Source organism: Oryzias latipes, chromosome 19, assembly GCF_002234675.1.
Source record: "Oryzias latipes chromosome 19, ASM223467v1".
Lineage (NCBI taxonomy): Eukaryota > Metazoa > Chordata > Actinopteri > Beloniformes > Adrianichthyidae > Oryzias > Oryzias latipes.
This window is the reverse complement of record NC_019877.2, coordinates 1,619,712-1,633,870: the sequence shown is the minus strand read 5'-3', so window position 1 is coordinate 1,633,870 and position 14,159 is coordinate 1,619,712. Positions and strand designations below refer to the sequence as shown.

At 48.4% G+C, this 14,159-nt stretch overlaps 2 protein-coding genes across 3 annotated transcripts; one reads left to right on the top strand and one right to left on the bottom strand.

The window, feature by feature from the left end:
• The first annotated feature begins 142 nt into the window (after positions 1-142).
• Positions 143-7,935, top strand: vps35l (VPS35 endosomal protein sorting factor like). The gene is made up of 30 exons (XM_004086801.4): positions 143-213; positions 654-753; positions 825-1,010; positions 1,080-1,199; positions 1,271-1,295; positions 1,641-1,720; positions 1,796-1,924; positions 2,003-2,087; positions 2,163-2,219; positions 2,287-2,383; positions 2,506-2,553; positions 2,626-2,719; positions 3,281-3,481; positions 3,574-3,620; positions 3,841-3,952; positions 4,042-4,158; positions 4,229-4,282; positions 4,356-4,436; positions 4,508-4,570; positions 4,635-4,720; positions 4,786-4,866; positions 4,947-5,010; positions 5,086-5,184; positions 5,258-5,335; positions 5,410-5,524; positions 5,635-5,774; positions 5,851-6,016; positions 6,166-6,284; positions 7,304-7,453; positions 7,717-7,935. The coding sequence occupies exons 1-30, from the start codon at positions 197-199 to the stop codon at positions 7,813-7,815; spliced, it is 2,910 nt and encodes a 969-aa protein (XP_004086849.1). The 5' UTR covers positions 143-196; the 3' UTR covers positions 7,816-7,935.
• A 1-nt stretch (position 7,936) lies between these two features.
• get4 (golgi to ER traffic protein 4) lies at positions 7,937-13,397 on the bottom strand. 2 transcript variants are annotated; one of them, XM_020701988.2, is made up of 9 exons: positions 12,583-13,065; positions 12,222-12,300; positions 11,980-12,061; positions 11,753-11,902; positions 10,567-10,705; positions 10,059-10,199; positions 9,900-9,975; positions 9,744-9,816; positions 7,937-8,722 (listed from the first exon to the last, which is right to left on the bottom strand). In XM_020701988.2, exons 2-9 carry the CDS (start codon positions 12,294-12,296, stop codon positions 8,631-8,633), a joined length of 828 nt encoding a protein of 275 aa, XP_020557647.1. In that variant the 5' UTR covers positions 12,297-12,300; positions 12,583-13,065; the 3' UTR covers positions 7,937-8,630.
• Positions 13,398-14,159: the final 762 nt, after the last annotated feature.

Below are 14,159 nucleotides of genomic sequence, written 5' to 3'. Positions count from 1 at the left end.
TGAATTAATAAAAAGATTTAAAATTATTGGATATTCATAGCTCTAATTGTTACCCCCCCCCCCCCCCCACACACACACACACACACCCACACACACACACACACACACACATTTTTTAACCTACTTCCGGTCGAAAAGGCTTTTAAATTGTTTTGGGACAAACCAGGAAGTGGAGAGTTGTCATGTGACTCCCAAAATGGCTGCTGTGCAGTGGTAAGAAACTGCCTTCTTGTCGTCAAAACTTCCATAAAAATATCGGAACTGTTTTAATACTTAATAATTCGGATTGTGCAAAGTTTCCTAACGTATTTACGCGATGCACTGTTGCGTTTAACTGAGGCTACATATCACATGGAAATGCATTTAATGGAGTTTATTAGCATATTTTTTCTAAATGCATATTTTAGATCACATAATCTGGGTTTATCGTACGTGTTTATGCATTTATGAGTTCCTCACGTTGGGGTTTTCTGAGTTAGAATGACAGTCACGTGACAATATTGTCAAAATACTTTTTTTTGTTTGTTTTTTTAGAGAGGAAACATTTTCCAGCACATTCTAAGTTGTCCATGATCTCACAGCTGCAGCTAAGCTCATAAAGCAGAAATGTTTGTCCAAATCCTCTGAACAAGGCTTCTCCGCTCTGCATTCAGGCGTTCCCGAGGACGCAACTATGAGGCGGAGCGGCAGGGGTGCCGTCCAGAGGGGGCTCCCATCGAGTTTGGGGACTACCACCCCCTGAAGCCCATCATGGTATCAGAGAAGCACGAACTCCAACCTCATGGATCCGAGAGCGTCCGCTCAGCTTCTCCTCTCTGCTGCAGGTGACCGACTCAAAGACCCGGCGTGGAACCCGCAAAGGCAGCACCTCGTCCTCCTCTTCCTCCTCGTCCTCCTCTGCACCTCCAGACCCTCTCAGCTCCATGCTGGACGGGACCGACCCCCTTTCGATGTTCGCCGCCACGTCGGCCGGCCAGCCCCCCGCCGTTCCCCACAGCAGCTCTACGGGGGTGGGTCCGGCCCCCGAGCGGCGCTCGGAAAGCTCTCCGTCCGAGACTGAAACCTGACAATGTCTGCAGGACCTCGGGAGGAGGAGGAGGGAGAAGGAGGAAGAGGCGGTGGGGCCGGATTTCGAGCCGTGGGCCATGAAGCGAGGCGAGATCCTGGCCCGGTTCACCACCACTGAGAAGCTCTCCATCGTGAGTCCTTAAAACGAACAGCAGACAGGAAGTTGAATCGTTGAATCAGCACTTACTTCCTGTCTCCACAGAACCTTTGCATGGGCTCAGAAAAAGGTAAGAATCTACCAACAAACATCGGAGAACGGCCAGAACTTTCTACAAACCTACGGATTCCTTCAAAAGTTCTGCTTGTCTTTCAACGAGGACCTTCTAAACTCTTTAAAAAACAGAAACCACGATGGAAAAAACATCAAATTTATGTTTTAGAGCAGAGTAGAATAGAATATGACATTTCTAGATCTCCTCACCTCTGATTTGTATCAAATGTCTGGCAGAAATCCACATTTCATTGGTTTAATCTGAAGATCTGAGCGCGGTTCCGCGCTCAGATCTTCAGATTAAACCAATGAAATGTGGATTTCTGTGGTTCAAGTTGACATTTATGGAGGTTTTCTTCAGGGAAAGCCCTCGGCCCGGGCTCCTCGGCCGTGTCGGAGAAAGTCCGCACCCGCCTGGAGGAGCTGGACGACCTGGAGGAGGTGGGCTGCCTTGACCTCGCAGACTTCTTGCTGCTTTGTGGGACGCTCCGACCTGTGTGGTTTTTATGTTTTCAGGGCTCTCAGAAGGAGCTGCTGAACCTCTCCCAGCAGGATTACGCCAACCGCATCGAGGAGCTGAACCAGTCCCTGAAGGAGGCCTGGGCCTCCGACCAGAAGGTCAAAGCCCTGAAGATCGTCATCCAGGTAAAGCAGCGGCGACGCAGACCCAGTTCCCCCTTTGGTTCAGAACCTCAGCCCTCCGTGTCTGCCCCCCCGCTCCAGTGCTCCAAGCTGCTGTCCGACACCGCCGTGATCCAGTTCTACCCCAGCAAGTTCGTCCTCATCACGGACATCCTGGACACGTTCGGTGGGCGGGACAAAACGTTTCTTCTTCCCTTCACTTGCTGTTAGAACTCTCCTTAAGCGCGTTCTCCTCCTCCAGGTCGTCTGGTTTACGACAGAATCTGGTCCATGTGTTCCGACCCGAGACCCCTCCCAGGTGAGGAAACCTGAACACGATCAGGAAAACGGTCCAGACTTTCATTAACGCGATTCTGCCGTCCCAGAATCCTTCACGGTGGAAGACGTGAACGACACGGCGAAGGAGACCTGTCTGAACTGGTTCTTCAAGATCGCCTCCATCCGAGAGCTGCTGCCCCGACTGTATCCTCTGCAGATCATGACTTGGAGACCCCCAGGGTCCCCTCTCCGTCTTTCCTTTGTGGTCTGGACTCAAAGTTGAGCTTTCCGAAGATGGAAGCGACTTCTTTGACCTCTGCGCTCAGATACGTAGAGGCCGCCATCCTGAAGTGCAACCGCTTCCTCAGCCGGACGTGAGTCGGTTGGTTCGGTCCAGGTTTGGGGTTCTGGGGGTTCCGGGTCTGACGTCCTTCCTGTCCTCACAGAGGCATTCAGGAGACCCTGCCCCGTCTGACGGCCATGATCAGAGGCATCGGAGACCCGCTGGTGGCGGCGTACGCCAGAGCCTACCTCTGCAGGGTCAGCGGCCTTTTATTTTGTTAATTCAACTGAGACAGGAAGTAAGGCTTTTCAGCAAATGCTGTCAATAACAATATTTTGTTCTATTAGTGGGGAATTCAAACAAATAGGACATTTCAAAATTAAAGCTTGTTCCGTGTTTGTTATGGTTTGATCAACTTTTGTGTTTTTTATTGTTCTATAAAGCACTTTTTTATCTCATGTATAATTAAAGTGGAAAATATTTAAGTAAACAAAACCCAGATGACCTTTTCTAGAAAAGAATTTTATATTATGGGGGGAAGAAAGCATCAGATTTGTTTGGAACAAGCATTTTAGCAAATTGGAAGCATTTAATCTCTGTTCACACTAAGCTAAATGTATAAAAGTTGAAAAACTGGTCTTAAATGTTAGGTTTAAATGTACCGAAACATTTGTTTCCCTTTTACCTGTGACGACTTCCTGCTGTCGTCTTGTTTCAGCTGTGCTTTTATTGTGGAGGGTACATTCAAATTGGATGAAATGAACCTGAAACCTCCAGGTTCCTCCTGCTGACACCTTTTTTTTTCCTCCGGCGTCCAGGTGGGCGTGGAGGTGGCGCCGCACCTGAAGGACAGCCTGAACAGGAACTTCTTCGACCTGCTCTCCGCCTTCAGGCAGATCGGCGGCGAGAGCGTCCAGAACCAGCTGGTGGTCCAGAGGGTGGAGGTGCCCGAGTACCTGACCCTGTACTCGCCCGCCATCAACTGGATCCTGCAGTGCATCGCCTACAGGGCTCCAGAGGTCCTCACCCCCCTCACCCTCCCCCACGGGGGAGTAGCTTTAGGCAAAAGCTGAGCCCGGCCTTCAGGACCGTCTCACCTTTACGCTTTCAGGTTCTGCTGACGGAGATGATGGACAGGTGCAAGACGATGGCGAACAAGTATGCGTCCTCACAGAGCCATGGGGAGAAAAAAAAAAAGATTTTAACTTGAAAATGGAGATCAGTTACTTCTACTTTACTGTGAAATTCTAACATGAATGTAAAATCCAGCTGTGGTTCTCTGGATTCACTTTCTCCCATTTTATGATTATTTTTACTAGAGCTTTTATTGCAGCGGGTTCATGCACTCACAGGAAGTGGCTGCTCGTCTTTCCCACAGTGCTTTGCTCCTGAACTCCATCATGAGGGCGTTCAGGCCGGAGTTCGTCGCAGCCAGAGCCACAGACTTCATCGGCATGATCAAAGACTGCGACGAATCCGGATTTCCAAAGGTCAGAGGTCACAAACTCGCCTTTCTCCCAGTCTTCCTGAGAAAATAAGACCCCGCCCCCTCTTTGGATGACGGCGGTCTCCTTCGCAGCACCTGCTGTTCGGGTCTCTGGGTCGCAGTCTGGCCTGTGCTGATCCGCCCGAGTCGGAGAGGCTGACCATACTGAACGAAGCCTGGAAGGTCATCACCAAAGTCCGCAGTCCTCAGGTTCTGCTGCCATCGCTGCTCGGGCCGATCTTCCGGGATCAGGAGCACTAACCGGGTTTGTGCTCCTCAGGATTACATCGGCTGTGCGGAGGTCTGGGTGGAGTTCACCTGCAGGCACTTCACCGTGAGTTCAGGAGGACTTTGGTCTGTAGAAGCTGAATCAAACGCCGGTTCTTCTGGACCTCTGTCCCTTTCAGAAGCGCGAGGTGAACACGGTCCTGGCTGACATCATCAAACACCTGACGCCCGACCGAGCCTTCGAGGACGCCTACGCTCAGGTACGCTCTCGGCGGCGGTTTCCGCGCATCCTCCTTCGGCGTGCTCCTCAGTGACGGTTTGTGCTTTGCAGCTGCAGTCGGTGATCGGCAGGATCCTCACCTACTTCCACGACTTCTCCGTCCTCTTCTCCATGGTGAGTGAAGCCGGAGCGAAGCGCGGGCGCCGGAGCAACTCCTCATTGTCTCCGTCCTCCTCAGGAGCGCTTCCTGCCGTTCCTCGACATGTTCCAGAAGGACAGTGTGAGGGTGGAGGTCTGCAAGTCCATCATGGAGGTCTTCATCAAGTAAGAGTCTGAGTTTTTCCGGCTCCTCTGGCCTCGGAGCAGAATGATGCTGAGATTGTCTGCAGGCATCAGCTGGAGCTCACCAGAGACCCCGTCATCCTCAACGCCATGCTGCACATCTGCAAGACCATGCACGACTCCGTCAAGTCAGTGGTTTGGTTCGGTCGAGGCCGTTCAGGGGGTTTGAGCTCCTCGCATGTGTCAGCTGCTCTTCTTTGTTCTCCAGCGCTCTGACTCTGGAGGACGAGAAACGATCTCTGGCTCTGCTGATCGTCGGCTTCCTGCGGACGGTGAGACCGTGGAAACGTCTCGGCCGCATCCGTGACGCCGAGGTCTGACGGTTCCGTGACCTTCTCTCTGCCCAGGTGTCCTTCGGGCGGGACTTTGAGCAGCAGCTGAGCTTCTGCGTGGAGGCCAGAGCCGCCTTCTGCAACCTGGAGCCGGTTCTGGTTCAGCTGGTCCACGTCAGTGTCTCTCAGGTGGTGTTGGGGGTCTTCGGGCTGGGGTCTCCATGTGTGCTGTGCTTCTGTTTGTCAGACGGTGAACACGCTGGCCATGGAGACCAGGAGGGTGATGCAGGGGAGTCACTCCCGCAAAACCGCCGCCTTCGTCAGAGTGAGCAGAACTCCGGCGCCGCCGCCTTTCTTTAGTGTACATCCAGGAAGTGACTGACGGTGTCTGTTCTGCAGGCGTGCGCCGCCTACAGCTTCATCACCATCCCGTCGCTCGGCAGCATCTTCACGCGCCTTCACCTCTACCTGCTGTCCGGTCAGGTCGCCCTGGCCAACCAGTGTCTGTCTCAATGTGAGCGTCTCCTGGCCTTCCTCATCCGGCCGTTTCTTCAGTCTCATCTTTTCATTTTCCTTCCATGTCTTTGGTCTCATTTTCCGTCTCGTCCGTTTCCTCTTCTCCAGCCGACGCGTTCCTGAAGGCGGCGGTCAGTCTCCTTCCAGAGGTTCCTCACTCCATCAGCGTTGAGGGGAAGCTTCGCTCCTCTGAAGGCTTTCTGCTCGACTTCATCAACAACTTCTTGGCCACGCTGCTGGTTGTCCCGGTAACGCATCCTCCGGCTAAACCCTGGCCCCTCCCCCCTCCACAGTCATGAGTCATCTCCTCGTTTGGGTCTCCAGGACCACCCGGAGCACGGCGTGCTCTACCTGGTGCGAGGTCTCCTCAACATGGTGCAGGACTACACCTGGGAGGAGAACAGCGACGCCAAGGTGCGGGTTTACATCGGCGCCCTCCCCCTGCTGGCCGCCATGAGTCAGGAAGCGTTCCTGTACTCCATCCCCAAAGGTGAGCCTTTCAAAATAAGAGCATTTAAGTCTGAAATGGCAGGCATGGGTCCATTTATCAGGATCTGCTGGAGTTTTCTCCAAAATCACACCCTGTGACCCACGTACTGTGCGACTCCTCCCTAACGTGACTCCCTCCTCCCCCCTCAGTGGATTCAAATGAGACGCTGTACGGAGGAGACCCAAAGTTTCTTTCAGAGATCAACAAGCTGTCCGAGACTCTGATCGGACAGATTTTGGACCATCTGAAGGCGCTGGCGCGTGATGAGGTCAGTCCACGCCGAAATGCCACCTCTTGGGTTTGATCACGAGTGTTTATCATTTAATTCCCTCAGAGTCTTAGTTTGATGCTGGAGATTCCGCAAACGTTGGGATTTTAAAAATAAACTCAACGTTTGACTCCAGTCCGTCTTAGTTTGGTCCATTTTCCTTGTTGCTTTTCTGACTCAAACAGTCAATCAACCCCTTTATGCCATTCGTTAAGCGCCAGAGTTGAAAATGATCTGTCTTGCCTGGATAAATAAAATAAAAACAAATAAGCAAGCTGTGTTCTATGACCCGCTCCCTAGCCTGACAAACTGATAAAATACAATTTACTCAAAATGGTGGCTTCTCTGTTGGCTTCATCTCCATAGCAACCATTTCATTTTTTGGTCGCCTGGGTGCGACGAACAGGTCGACGTGAATTTCAGAAGAGTCGGCAAATGTAAATTTCTGCATTTCTGTAGCAACCAAGGCATTATATTAACCACGCCCACATCCCTAATATGGTCGTATTGAAGGATGCATCGTTTCGTTCAGCTTGAGCCAATGAGTCGTGTATCAACTCATTTTCCCGGTAAAAAATTTCCCGGTAAAAATTTCCCGGTAAAAAATATGCGAGGAGTGGAGGAAACGCCATTTTCGAACGCTGTTCAATACCAAAGGAGCTTCCTTTGACTTTCCTGGAGTTTGGAGGCAACAGATCGAAATCTGTAGCTGGTACTAAAGATGATTATATTTTCTTAATTATGTAGCCTTTTCCTGAGGTCAAAGGTCAACAAAACTTTGTGTGTGAAAGTTTGAGGATCGCTTGAACAAACGTGAACTGGGTGTGTCCAAATTTTTGCAATTTTTGATTATGAGGCGTGGCTAAATTGTTGCTCAAAGGTGCAGAAAGAAAGAATAGCGAAAAACAATCTGGTCGTTTAGCCCAGGATGGCGGCGCCGGCTGATGGACGCGAGGAGGCTGTCTGAAAACGGGAAACTGACTTCGTTTTTTTTTTTTTTTTGGGTGATCCGCCCACAGCAAAGCGCTCGCCGGCAGAGCGCCCTGGCCTTCTCCCTGTTCGCCGTCCTGCTCGCTCACGGGGATCTGCGGAACAACAAGCTGAGTCAGCTCGCCGTCAACCTGTGGAACCTCAGCCACAAGCAGGGCCTGTGCGACACCCGCCTGTCTGTGAGTGGACCGCCCGCCCAGAACGACACATGCAGGTTTTCTATATGAGGAAGACGTTCTTCTTCATCCAGGTGAATCGGACCAACTGGACTTAAAATGTTCTTCCCTAAAACGTTTCAAGGAAGAACATTTTAAGTCCAGTTGGGACGGTCCAACTCAAAGACACGAGGCGATAAAGAAGAGGCATTTTTGTGTGTTTGTTGTTGCGACCTCTTTCTGCGGAGTGGAAGCTCCTCCTCCTGAAGTGGCCTTTGTCTCCTCAGGTTCGGACCCTGGAGCACGTCAAGCATCAGGCGCAGCGGCCCGACATGGCTCACCTGGCCGAGGCAGTCCAGAGGCTCACCCTGCAGACCCGGACCTGAAGCGGACCCGTGTCAATAAAGAAGCTAGAGAAGAAGAAGCGTGGGGTGGGGGGGTGGGGGGTCTCCTGGAGCGGTTTTCACGTTAAAATAAAAAAGAGGCCAAGCGGATTGACACCCAAACTCCTCTCAGTTGATCTTTATTTCGTTAGTGTACTGTTGAAAAGACTAAAACGCTCCTCAGACGTCAGCAGCGTTTCGCACATTTTTCCAAAAACTAGCATCAGTTTCAGTGGGGGGGGGGCTCTGCTTGGAGGGGTAAACTGGACTGAAACATTCAAATGAAGTAAAATCGGATGAGTCAATCGTTTATTTATTTCACAATCGTCTGGTTTGGCCTGAAAGGGGTAACGTTGGCCGTGGAACATGAGAGAACGCCGCGCCGGGAGACCTGCGGACGTTCAGGCTTTTCTGACCCTTGGAGCCCCGCTGTCAATCAAATGCGCCCTTAAACTACAGAGCTGCCTTTCCTTCTCTAGGAATAAGTTATACAGAAACGAGTCCTAACCAAGAAAAGCTGCTGTAAAGAGAAAAGAAAAAAAAACCACCGGGTGGCGCCATCACGCTCAAACAGTTTCAGAATGCCACACCTGCTTGGAGATCCCGAACTAAGAATGATGGGAAATGAAGTGTCTCAGCTGGACAGGGTTCAGTTCGGTTCAGGCGGCGCTGACGGGACGCAGGGGATGATGGGAGCTTTTGAACAGCACGCCAGTAAAAACCCGAGACGGCACTCCGCCCTGACCCCGCTGTGAAGGTGAAGGAGGGGGCAGTCTGTTTTTTTTTTCTTCCTTTGAGCCCTCCGTCCGGCTGTTGGGTCAGTCCAGTTCTATGGGGCTGCTGTCCTCCTGGGCCTCTTCGACGCCATCATCATCCTCACCAGAACCCATCAGGCTGTTCAGCAGATTTCCTGCAGGATTCAACACATCGTGATGAGGAAGGACTCTGAGCGCCGTCCACAAACACAAACCTTTGTTTCACCTTCAAGCATCAACCGGACCTTCTAAGTGACCTGGACAGCTGAGCATCTTTCTTCTTGAGGTCACTTCCTCTAAACCTTTTTATGCTTCAGCGTCAGATTTAAGGGGAAACCCTGTCCATCGCCCGCGGCAACGCGCGTTCAAGCTGCCACTTCTAATGAAAAAGTCTGTATACACATGTCATTAACATAAACCTGAATCTGGCGTTCACGGGTAGCTACACACTGAAAATGGTCGTGACCGAGAAAACCACGCAGCCATTGAGAGAGTGTTGCCAAGTTTCAACCAGGTTTACCCGGTGAACCCAGGCCAGCGTTTGCCTTTTAAATAAAGACTGACACTCTGGTGACACGATGGTAACCCATACCCGCCATTCTGTTTTTTCTGTACATGAAGGATCTCCAGAACCTCCATGTGGTCCAGAGAGCCTTCTGATGTCACTCAAACTGGTTTTAGCGGCATCACTTATTTGAAAGATTCATTTCAAGAGATTTGAATTTTCAGAGCCTCGTGTTCTCAGACCGGTTCTGATTCTGATCCGGTTCTCCACCAGGTTCTTCTGGGAGGTTGTGTCGGTCCTTCTACTCACATGGATGCTAAATAAACGTCATTATCCAAAACTGGGTTTCAGCTCCAGTTCCTTTAAAGATCTGCTTTAAATCTAAAGGAGAAGGTTCTTCTCTCCTCTTCAACTTTGATCCGATGTTGCTGAGTTTTTGGTATATGAGGAAGAGGCAGTGATTGGGGGGGGGAGGGGGGGTCTTATTTTGGACCAAAGACACTCTAGCGAGCACGGGAAACCGTTTCCACGACAACCTAAATTTAGCACCAAGTGCTGTTCGATTTGTTATGAGGAGAGAACAAAGGTGTTTTATTTCCATTTTTTTCTGGAAGTATTCTTCAGGCAGGAACCTCAATCCTAAGGAAACGTTTAAAAAAAGGTCAGCTCACCTAAAAGGCCGCCGTACGATGGCGACTGTTTGGGTGGAACGCCAAAGAAAAGCTGTCCTATTCTGTCCAGATACTGAGGAGCAGAAAGAAAAAGGTGTTTTGACAGATCAGAAAAATGAACACGATAAAGTGTGATGCTTCTGTGAAAGCCCCCACCTCGTTATACATGGGATCCCTCTTCAGAGACGGCTGATACTGTTCACATAACACTGTGAAAACGGTTAATTTACCCCTGAAAGAAAAGAAACAGCAGCTTCTGGTTTGTCTGGTTTGCAACAGAACCTTCTAGAAGATGAGCGTGGAGGCGGTCCTCACCCGTCCACCGCCAGCAGCAGGAACCAGATAAAGTTTAGGAGAGGCTGGACGAAGGGGGGGCCCTTCTGTATCGACGGGTGTTTCTCTGTGTACGTGCTGAACACCACAGACGCGCTGCTCTTGTTCTTTAAGCAGAGGAACCTGCAGACGAAGAAAAGGGAAGAGGGGCTCAGAATAAAGAACAAAGGCAGATCTGAACGTTCACAAGCATTTCCTGACAAACGCCGTCAGCGTGATGCGTTCAAATACTCCGTTAAATCAGGATTTATTGTGTGACGTTCACATCCAGATCCTTTGGAGCAAAATTAGCAGAACTGAAAGAGAATTTGTTTTTTTTAAACTATCAGCTGATAATAAAGAAAATATTTTGTTTTTTTCTTTATTTCGCATGAAGTCTTCCAATGTAAATGTATAAAGGAGCATAATCCTCCAATCAAAAGTCTGCAGTTGATTCCAGAAGATCAAGTGAGAATGTTTCATTCAAATGGATCCGTCTGCGTTCACTCACTGTAGGACGGCCTGCGCCACAAACAAGTCCACCTCGTTGCGGTATCCCCGGGACGCCGAGTACTCCACCAGCATCTGAGCACAGCCCTCCCCGTCAGACGAATGCAGGAAGTGATAACGGGACTCGCTGTAGTTTTGTTCTGAAAAGTCAGGAGGAGTCCATGATCCAGAAGCTGACGAATGCTTGAGCTTTCATGTGAAGAAGCCCTCAGATCATTTACAGATACGATCCTCAGACTGAAGCCAGTTCAAGTCCAGCTCTGATCCTCTTTGGATCCATTTTCAAAGCGTTTCCAGAGGGACTGTCACCATGACGACGCCGTTTTTAGCCTAAATCCAAAACCCAGTGTCGTTTTCTAGGACATAATTTCTGCAGAGCGTCAGAAATTCACCTCTGAGTTGTGGTCAGGACTGTCGGTACAGAGCAACCCCACCCCCCTTTCCCTTCTCCTTGCTGAGAGCTCTCTGTTTAAGCTGAGAAGGCAGTTTGTGGCCCCGCCCTGGGTATTAAGGTACATCACAAATACAATCTGTTTCAAACAGCATCTTTATGCCTGCTCCTGATTCACACTGATCTGGATAAAGAAAGACTCAGAAAGGCAATTTTAGGTCCCATTTCCTTCATACACGTCCTCCAACACCCTTTTCGTCAGAGCGGGTCTTTAAAGGACCTTAGTGGGGGGGCCGTCTCCCACTGAAAATAAACTATGTTTTTGAGTTCTTTTTACATTTCAGTAATAACTGTTAAATGGCAGAAATGCCCTGTGGGGGGGGGGGGGGGGCATCAGAAATGTGACAGAACCCTCCAGGTGAGTCCAGTTCTGAGGCTGACTGTGAGGCCCGTCTGGACCCAGAGGGGTTTATAAATGATTATGTGAAAATCTTCACCTGAAACTTTATACAATGATTATCATAACAACCTTCAACTGAGACTATTAAGTATTTCCACAAACACAGATGTTGTTACAAGCTTTTCGTTTTGAACCTTTTGCTCTGTCGGGTGGAAACAAACTGAGAACAGTCGGCGTCGCCCCAGGCCTTCCTGATGAGTCGCAGCACGACTTTCTCAGAAACGGTTCCACCCCTGAGGTTTTCGGACTCGTTTCCACAAATCCAGCTGAGCTCCGACGTGTCAAAGCTCCGTCAGGTGAAGTTTCTTCACAAACAACCACAGAACCACAGCTTACCTTTCCATAAGGTGAGAGCCAGCAGCTGGTGCAGCTTGGGATGGCCCAACTTGCTGGAGCCTCCAGTGGACCACTTCAAGGCCCTGGACACAAACGCCGCTCTCTCCGGAGAGTTCTGGTCCATCAGGCTGAACAGCTTAGCTAAATGTTCTGGTCCAACACAAGATCCACAGTCAAAATCAAGAGTTCTTTGTTGATTATGTGGTCCGGTTTTGGTCTCTACCTACCTAATATTTCGTCCTCAACTTTTGCGTCTGACTTCTCCAAAACCTCCAGCACCAACATGGACAGATCTGCTGCACTGTTTTGCTAAGAAGAAAACGCCACAAACTAGATTTTAGTATCAAAATAAAACTGTCAGTGACACAAATGTCTTTGTAAGCGGGGTGTTCGTTACCCACCAACCTGTGAACTGGCGTTCCCTGAGATAATAGAAATGTAAAGCGGGGCAGAAGTGAATGCGGTTTACCTGGTTGTGGCTGAAGAAGAGCAGAGCGCCGCGGTACATCAGCTCCCGCGCCTCAGCATGTTTAGCCTGAGACATGTACCTGATCAGAGAGGGAAGGGACGACATATGAAGGGTTGGTTTGGTTTTAGTTTGAATGTATAGCGACCTTTTTTAACCTTCCTGTCAGCTCAGAGTGAAGAGAATCAGCAGGACAGAGAAGTTATGAAACTTCACAGCAACATAGGAGGAAGGTTAGCTTGTTTACAATTAAGATAAACCATAAACAACCAAACTGGGGAACTTATAATCGCATTTAAGAGCCTTTAGTTACAAATTTATCAGAGATGACATTGAGGAAACACTTTTATCCAACCGAACTTACAGTTATAAAGATCAGGACACTCTGGCTGCGTGTCTTTCCCAAGGACTCAAAAACTTTCAAGATCACAATCTGAGACAAACTGATTGACAGCCGGCTGTTTACCAGGGGAAGCGGAACCAGCCCCACTAATACTTTACATTTAAAAACAATTTTAAAAAATTAAATAGAATAGACGATACAAACAGGAACAGTTCCAAACCCGAAAATAATAACCACAGCTTTATTTTTTTAACCCGGTGAAGAAGCACGAAATGTGCTACAGCAACATGCTAACACAGCTGGCTAGCTTTAGCAAACCTTTTATAAATAATTACCATCCTGCTACAACAAAGCAGCTGCTGCTTTAAATGTAATTTTAAAACAATTAATATTTCTCAAAAGATAATCAAATTAAACTGCGTTTTTGCCTTAAATTAGTCAAAAAATCTTCTGTCATGAGCTAAATACTAGCGGCGCTGTTCGGAACCTCGCTAGCTAACAGTTAGACTGACAGGACCGTCGACCAATCACATACGGGGAACTACAGAGAAAGGCGGGGCCCTGGTGTGGCGTAACCAATCATAAGCATTCCTGAAAGCAGGGTTGACAGCCGAATGATCTGGAACCGACAGGCCTCGAATCTAAATTACAACTGCCGTTTTAAAAAGAAAAGTCTCACCTAAAAAATAAAGTTCTGTACATTTGATGCGCTTCATAGTAATCTCCTCTTTCCACGCTGGCTCGCAGCTTTCCTTCCACCCTCTGGACGCCTCCGCGGTTTCTAACGCTGGAGCACCTCAGAGACTCCGGATCCGACATGGTCGATCCTTCTCCGCAGCAGCCGCTCCACAGAAGGCGGGGTAATCTGCCCCTCGTTGCTTGCCGTAGCGATATGCGAAGTTAGAGTATTTTTAATTATTTCTGTGTTTCTTGTTATATAATTTCATATTTGCTTACAATCATTTAACACGTTTAAAGAAATATATTTCAAATCAAAATTTTATCGAAGACAGCGAAAAAAGAGTGTTTTTCTCTTAAAACTGACATTTGCTAAGTTTCACATCCAAAACAAAGTTCCAGTTTAAACTCTATCCTTAAGAATTAAAATATGTTGCCACACACTATATAAACAAAAAACTTTTAAATGCATCGAAATAATTTATTTGTCCCCATAATTCATCTAATCCTTTTTTCCCCTTTACTTTTATTCAATAATAATGTGAATGGTTACTTCAAAAACACTAAAAACCAAATCATTTCGTCTTTATAAGACCTCCATGTAGCAGTAAAACGTTTAAAATTTGACTTTACAATGAGAAGGGAACCTCAATTAATCTCTGGTGCATCTGCACTATAATTTATGTTCATAATAAAACTTAATACACAAAGAAACTCAAAATATGAAACTGCAAATTTAGAATACTTCATATGGAAACAAGAGAATTACAGTTTGTAAATCAGATCATTGTTCACTGATGAATTCCAAAGGCAGAGTTGAAAGTGGAGGGATCTTTTCATGTGATTATGTATTTTTTAAAGATATGTAAACATTGCAAAGTATTAGGATGAATATGTCCTTAACTTAATGTCAAAGCTAT

What these genes read in the sequence shown, in the direction of transcription:
- vps35l (XM_004086801.4), top strand. An exon ending in CCACTGAGAAGCTCTCCATC is followed by an intron (nt 1,200 to 1,270) that starts GTGAGTCCTTAA and finishes CTGTCTCCACAG; the next exon opens with AACCTTTGCATGGGCTCAGA. An exon ending in TCTCCGTCCTCTTCTCCATG is followed by an intron (nt 4,571 to 4,634) that starts GTGAGTGAAGCC and finishes CGTCCTCCTCAG; the next exon opens with GAGCGCTTCCTGCCGTTCCT.
- get4 (XM_020701988.2), bottom strand. Translation starts at nt 12,296, where the DNA reads ATGTCTCAGGCTAAACATGCTGAGGCGCGGGAGCTGATGTACCGCGGC. An exon ending in AGTTGAGGACGAAATATTAG is followed by an intron (nt 11,903 to 11,979) that starts GTAGGTAGAGAC and finishes GTGTTGGACCAG; the next exon opens with AACATTTAGCTAAGCTGTTC. An exon ending in CTGCTGCTGGCGGTGGACGG is followed by an intron (nt 9,976 to 10,058) that starts GTGAGGACCGCC and finishes CTTTTCTTTCAG; the next exon opens with GGGTAAATTAACCGTTTTCA.